General features: G+C 42.6%; 1 protein-coding gene across 2 annotated transcripts in view; it reads left to right on the top strand.

Annotated features, from left to right (window-relative positions):
• LOC137999667 (uncharacterized) overlaps window positions 1-7,260 on the top strand; it is a 31,962-nt gene that overhangs the window by 20,357 nt on the left and 4,345 nt on the right. For both annotated transcript variants that reach the window (XM_068845516.1, XM_068845515.1), the window contains exons 2-4: window positions 1,872-2,850; window positions 3,538-4,051; window positions 5,610-5,815. In XM_068845516.1, coding sequence (XP_068701617.1) covers window positions 1,877-2,850; window positions 3,538-4,051; window positions 5,610-5,815 — 1,694 coding nt within the window. In that variant the 5' untranslated portion in view covers window positions 1,872-1,876. The remainder of the gene's footprint in view (window positions 1-1,871; window positions 2,851-3,537; window positions 4,052-5,609; window positions 5,816-7,260) is intronic.

Raw genomic sequence — 7,260 nt, 5'->3', positions numbered from 1 at the left:
TTTGTGTATCCCACGGATAGGCCCTTATAGGTGTCTTGTTTAGAAAGACATCAAATTGCATAATTACATTACATTACATACTTCAGGGCCAATGAAATACAATCACGACAAAACGGAATATTCAACAACAACTGTTAAGTATCCCAACTGGCCGGAGGAAAGCTAGTTGGCTATTTACAAGTTCAGCTGAGAATTTGAACCAGGGACTACCAGGAACAAATTCAACCAGTGTTCAGAACGTGTCTTGAACCCGGGATCCCCGGATCTCAAGGCAAGCGCCCTAACCACTGGGCCACACTGCCTGGCAATAATAATCCAAAACATTTTATTTTACGACAATGGCACGCCGTTTGAAACCAAGTAGAGCAACTACTGTGCTTAATGGTCTTATGGAGCTTTACCGTCAAAAAATGGTTTCAATGTTGCGACAATGACGTGCCTGAGTCGAACTTAATTCTTGTATTCCCTTCTTGTATTCCCTTCGGCGCATTATTGTAACGTGTTCCTTGACGCGCATGTGTCGTGGATTTCTCGACATGCAAGGACTTGTGGACCAAAAAAGGAAATGGTACATGCTTGGTTCTGATAAGTGATCCTGTAGAGTCTCGATAAATGTTATGTTCTCCAACATTGGTCGGATCTTTGATACAGCGACCCAAATGCAAAGCCTATTCGAACAGACACGGAAGAAGCGCGTCGTTTTTAGCCCTATTCACACGGCATAAACTAACCTAGGTTCGACCCGGGCTGAAAATTAATCCGGGTTAGTTATCGTCATGTGAACGCTGCTAACCCGGGTAGAACTTGGTTAACTCCAATCCATCTCCGCAAGTAGGTTCGTCCCAGGTCGAGGTCGAACCTGCATGGGTTACTTTTGAAGAAGTGTCGTGTGAACGCAAACCTGGGTCGAACCTGGGTTAATTTCATTGTCAAACATGCGCACTTGTACGTTTACCCATCGAGCATTGCGTGTGCGTATTTCATGACGCCATTTTTGCCGAATATATGCCGTTCGGGCAATTCGAGATCTCCAGTTCAGATAGGCGGCCAGCCGTTTTTGAGCAAAAACTGGATTATTTTTCATCCGACTTCCGTGCATACGACGAGAGCTACTGAAATTTAAATCGATGAATCACAACTCGCGGGGAAAACTGTGCTATCCGACATCAAGTCAATTGTTCCCAATTAAGGGGCCAGAAAACCATTTAAAAGATTTTGTGGCAACTTTTTTGTGAACGAACTTTGGCGCCAAAACTGGGTTACCAGCGAGCGGCGATTCGATCGTCAGCTTTTGTGCTTTGGCTGTTATTTGTGCTTTTTGTAACTATTTTAAGACGACTTCAGTCTAGTATTTTTTAATCAAGTGTAAGAAGACGTCAAAACTGCATTGATAACTTATTTGTTTTGCGTTAACTTCGCGAAGAAAGACTTTGTTGGCATCCTTTCGCCAGGGTAGATAGACAACAACGTCGTTTACGCACAGAAATGCACCGTTTCCATTGAAAGGGCAAATGATAGACAGGATAGCACAGTTCTGACTGCTGCGCACATTGCGGGCAAAGGTTCCGTATACACGCTTCTTCTCTCTAAACTTTTGCGATTCGTGAAACGAAGCCACACTGACGCCAAGGCTTTGATTAGAAGAAGTTGCCTCCAAATCTTCACCATGAATAAAGAATTATCGTCCTCCATTCTACCATAGAGATTATCACTAAAAAGCTTTTAGGGGCTTAGAAACATGCCTGTGTCTTGAGGTGAGCCGAAAAGCCCGGGTTCGTTACTTGATCAGGGGGTTTGCAATCTGTACCATAGAGATTATCACTGAAAAAGTGATATTTTATTTATTGCCATTTTAAACCTTCCTCCAACAGGAGAGATGACTGCAGACAGGCAGACAGGCCTTGCGTTTTCTGGTGGCGGTATCCGGTCAGCCGCATTCTGTTCGGGCGTTTTGCGCAGGCTCTTACAGCGTCAGACCAGGATCGACTTCCTAAGCTGCGTGTCTGGGGGCGGTTACACAGGCTCGGCGTACGTGGACTGGAAATATAGGAATAAAAATGCGGATCATCCAACGTGGCACCAGGAATTTTTCGAGCACATGAGGAAAAGATCCGGGTTGATGTGCGATTGGCAGATACCTCTTCATGGCATTGTTGATACCGTCTTAATCGTGTTATTGATTCTTTTTGTTTGTGTCCTTATGCCATTCTTAATTTGGGGCTCTTACGCTTTCCCGGTTGCTTATGCCATAGATTTTCTCTTTGGAAAATTACTGCGAGCAGAATTCAAGTGCCTAGACCATCCTACTACATCAATTCCTCCTAAAAATACAGTTGGTAATGGTTCCCTCCCAGTTCAAGGTGAATTCCGACAACCGGACTGTGAGATCGAGATGGGAACCAACGCTTACGATCTCATTGTCTTGTTTTCTGTCTTAGCTGGGCTATTTGTCATTTTCTTTCTTTTGTCTCGGTCTCAGCGTCTTTCGAAGTATCGCCATGAACTTTACTTGCTGTCAAGTACCTCCGGTTTGTTGCTTGCGTTTACTTTCATCCCATTCTGCATTCAGTTTCTTTTCGATAACACCCCAATCTGGACACAGCTAATCATTCTTTTCTTTAGCTTTGCCATCTGGGCCTTCTTTCCAGTACTCAGACAAAAGGCCTCCTTTGTTGTTGTGGTTTACATGTATTCCTACTTTATTTACTGGAAAGTTTACCAACAGTCTATCTTCGGTGTGCAGTACTCGGATACTTTATTCTACCGTCTCATGTTTGCTTTCGGTTTTGTGATGTGGATCATCCCTGCGCTAGGAGCACTTCAACAACGGCTTGTGTACTTGTTTAACAGGTACGTGAAAAAGTGACCTTTCACAGTTGATACAAATACAGCGGTTTCTTTGGCTTAGGGCAGCAGCCTGCGTTGGATATCAGTTGGCTATAACAAGCTTCCTATCCAACAGGCGCCAACGGAATAGTTGTCTTATTAAATTTTCATTAAATTCTGAAGCTTGGACACTTGGAAATTATTTGTGTCCTGGGAAATTTCGCTTCTCGCACAAATTTATCAGCTTGCCAACACATGACGCGATCAGTTTCCATATTAGGTCATACAGTATATGAGCGGACAACCGAGTTTGAGTGAACCAATCGGAAAGCTAAAAACGCTATATCCGTGGTCGAAAATATAATAACACGTGATAATTGGCAGAACCGTAGTTCTTAATGTTCTTTGTCTTGCCAATTCTAGTTCTACCATTTTAAAATATCCTCCGCGATCCCTGTATTGTTTTGTTAAGGAGTTGCTTTTGTTACGTGTTAGTATAAACCATCATCCAGAACCGACGTTTCTTTCCAATTATAGGAGGTGAACCAGCGTTGAACCCTTCGATGACAGAGAAAACCTTACGAACATCTTTAAAAAAGCTGTAATTAAAAGAGATTAAAGACGGGAGAACCGTGTCTGCGTAGGAGTTTTGTGAATAAGAACAATACCTAAAATCACCTACTAAGTTGTAGAGTTTACTTTTCCTTACAGGTGGCGGCTTCAGCGAGCGTTTTACACACTCAAAAGTGTTGGTAAGTGCGGTTGCGAAGGGATTGGCTTCGAAGATATATTTTTGGTTTCGTGTAAAGTTTGCAAAGGGACATCGGACACGGACCACGAACGGGGGAAACAACCAGGGCCACTCACCTTGGGAGATCTTGGGTCGCATATGGTACCACAGTACATATCAAACGTCGTGGTTAACGAATGGTCCCTAGACGAAACAGAACGACGGAAATACGAACTCCTCGTCATGTCACCGACCGTAATTGAACGTCTTGACCGCCCCGATGGCCAGGAACAGTTCGAGAACAAGCTGTACCCAAAAGACATCGAATTGTCAGCTGCCATGGCAACATCAGCTGCCGCGATCGCTGAAAACATGGGGGCTTACGAAAGCTCAACGGTGGGATTTAAGCAGTTGCAAGTCGTTTTGGGACTGGGAATGGGGTCTTCCTTGGTTTCCGATGTCCAGACTCTGCGTAGACTAAAATGGTATTGGGAGGTAAGTAAATTCTTCAAGAGCCTCTTTTTTTTCTCCTAATCTCGCTCTCTATCTTTTTCCTTGGAAATAACCTACTCTCGCAAATTTAAGTTTAGGAACAAACGAAATTCTGACAAACAGATGGCGTTTGGCAGGGGACCCGTAGGCGTATTGATTTACTGAAGCAAAGGATGGGAGTTGCACCAAATATTCACATTTTCCCCACCAATATGATCTGCCGCGAACAATACTCTTCTTTTACTCGGCATACTTGATATCCTTCGCTGATTCGTCTAATATTGCGACAGAACATTTCACGGTTTGAGTCTGCAAACAGGCTAATTCCATCCTCGCAATACACTTTTTACCTTTCAAAACCTGACTTTATGTAATTTTCATGTTGCTACAGAGTGTGGAGATTTTAAGGATCTGGTATGCGGCTCGTCTTGCATAGGCCACTTCGGAAAATACCATAATACTCTTTGTTTTTCCCCCCCAAATTGTGCATAAGCATTGTTTTTGTTTTCTCTGGGGACCGTTGTAAGTCCCAAGAGAAACTGGAAACAATGCTTATGCAAAATTGAAGGGGTTTGGGGGGGGGGGGGGTAGGGGGGGTACAGACAACAAGTATTATGGTATTTCCCGAAGTGGCCTATTGCAATGGCATGTAGAAATGCCGCTGACCGACAGGCTCAGTTTGTTGAGGACCGGACTACTGCGCGAGAAGTCGCGGATCCAAACTTCGGCCGGAAGTTAATAACTGAGGAAAAAGTGCTGCCTTTGTAATGACATCTGCAAATGGTTAGACTCTCTAGTCGTCTCGGATAAGGACGATAAACCGAAGGCCCCGTCTCACAACCCCTCAATGTGAATAACCCAGTGGGACGTTAAAGTACCCACACACTATTCACAAAGATTAGGGCATGGAGCTCCCAGTGTTGTTGTCTGTCCTCTGTGGTATGTCATGGTTGGGAGGGTAAAAACTCGGTGATACTGTACCTATACTTAAAATCCGAGGGTAAAGAAAGATATGAAGGTGATGATGATTATGATGCGACACGTTTTGTTTGGATGAGGTATTTAACTGCATAATAATAATAACAATAATAATAATAAGAAGAAGAAGGATGTAAAGAAGAAAGAATACCTGTTAGCCCTTGGCCATTTGTTGTGGCTTTCCTAACATGGTTATGACGGCAATCCCATCAGCCAGAGCAAATGCTACATTATCAGTAATAATAATAATAATAATCACTTTACATAAGGCTCAAGGTTATTTAGCCGAGCACAAGTGCTCTACGAATTGGGGAGACTACAGATCAACTGACATCAGAACTGTTATTCGACGAAGCACCGGGGGTATTCTTTCGATCCGCAATATGAAAATTCTTTTTTTTTCTCTCTTCCTTCTTTCTAGTGGATTTAATAAAAGGAGATGCCTTCTCCCGTTAACTTTTGCTGCTTTTTAATTTCTTCTAATAATTTCTAAATAGATCATTTTGTCTTTGTTTTTCTGCGGAGTGACTGGACAATAAAGTACGTTTTTTCGTTCTTTCCGTCCTTCGTTTTGTCTTTGCAGATTCTCCCAGTTGTCGTCGAGATCGTCCGTGTCCTGCCCTTGGTAACCTTCCCGCTTGTGTATTTCATCAATGGTGAGAAGGATGAAGACGAACTGTGGGTGGCGATTGGGGTGCTGTTGTTTTTCATAATGCTTTTGGTATTGGTGTTTATTTCTGTGCTAAACACTGGAAAAAAAAATCCAGGAACTATGGAGAAACTAACGAGGTATGATCAATGAAAGATGGCGGCTCGGCGTTCTGTTCGCCCATTACCCTTGTCTCAAAACGGGTTGAAGTAATATCCTTTTCCTGAAATGTAAACCAGATTTCATGTCAAAGACTTTACACATGTTATTTCACTTTCGTTAAGTGGCACCATTCTAATTTTTTCGGAGTCAAAATAACGTTTAGTGGAATAAATTGCTACAGCTTCAAAAATTTATGAAAAAAAGACTCAGAGGGTTGAATGTGGGAAGAGAGGGAGGGGGGTTGCTAGCACTTATTCCCACTGTCGGAAACCGGAAGTTGTAATCGTTGATTAAGTGAAAACTGGATTGATTGTCAATTTTGTTCCTAAATACCTGTAGGGTGTTTGAAAGAACCGATCAATAAGAGAATCGTTATGACAGATGCCGCTCTTCGAAATTGCTATGGGCTCTAGGAAGTTGTTGTAAAATTTCTAATCATTTTGAGAGCTTGTGAATTTTTCAGAGATTAGCGTGATGCCGGTTTGCTTGGTTAGTTTAGCATTGGACTAACGCGTGCGGTTGGTCTTGAGTTCGACTCCGGGGCCGTACCAATACGAAGGGTCGTTAAGGAGTTAAAAGGAGGTCTTCAAAGGGGCAGTGTCACGCTATTTTAGTCAAAATACAAAACAATAAAAGACGCTTTTGCATGAATGAAGACCAAAAAATAATGCTGTGGTTTTGTTGCCAATGGCCATTGAAGTGCACTGAAGCTATTCTTTGTTATTTGCATCCATGGATGGAGAGGATGGAAATGGATTGAAACTTGGAAAAAATTGGCCAGTTTTTTCAAGTTTAGAAACATCGCCATCTGACAGGCGCTAAAACTTGAATGAGAATAGCTCTTTGTGCCATATTATATTTCGTATCATCTCAGTGAGTTGTCAGAAATGTTATACGTGTGAGCTAGAGTACTAATTTAGATTTTTACCCAGTTTTCACCTAAAAATGGTAAATTTAACAAGACAGTGCCTCTTAAAGGAGGAGAAAGTTCTGCTTCTGTAATTACATCTGCAAATGGTGGGACTCTCAAGACTTCTCGAACATTGCCAAACCGTATGCCCGGTCTCAAAATATCCTTTTTCATAAATTCTGTGGGACTTTAAATCTCCCCCGACACTATTCGGTAGGAGCAGGGCACAAGGATCCCGGTGTTGTGGCCTGTCCTGATTGGTAAAGATTGTAATTGATTGATTGGTTGATTGATTGATTGTGAGAGTTAAGTCTGTGTCAAGCAAGACAGTGATCTAAAAAAACTGTAACAGATTAGCAACTTGTGACTTGTGGAGAGCACTTACTAGGAGATAAGAATTCTTCACCGCACCTAAAACTGATTGAGTAACTGCGGAATACCCGGCCATTATTGTGTTCTTGTTGCGGCATCGTTTGAAGAACGAGGCATATAACAATACAGGCCATTCATATG

Source organism: Montipora foliosa, chromosome 4 (genome assembly GCF_036669935.1).
Source record: "Montipora foliosa isolate CH-2021 chromosome 4, ASM3666993v2, whole genome shotgun sequence".
NCBI classification, from domain to species: domain Eukaryota; kingdom Metazoa; phylum Cnidaria; class Anthozoa; order Scleractinia; family Acroporidae; genus Montipora; species Montipora foliosa.
Note: the sequence above shows the minus strand (reverse complement) of the source record. Positions and strands in the feature narration are given on the sequence as shown.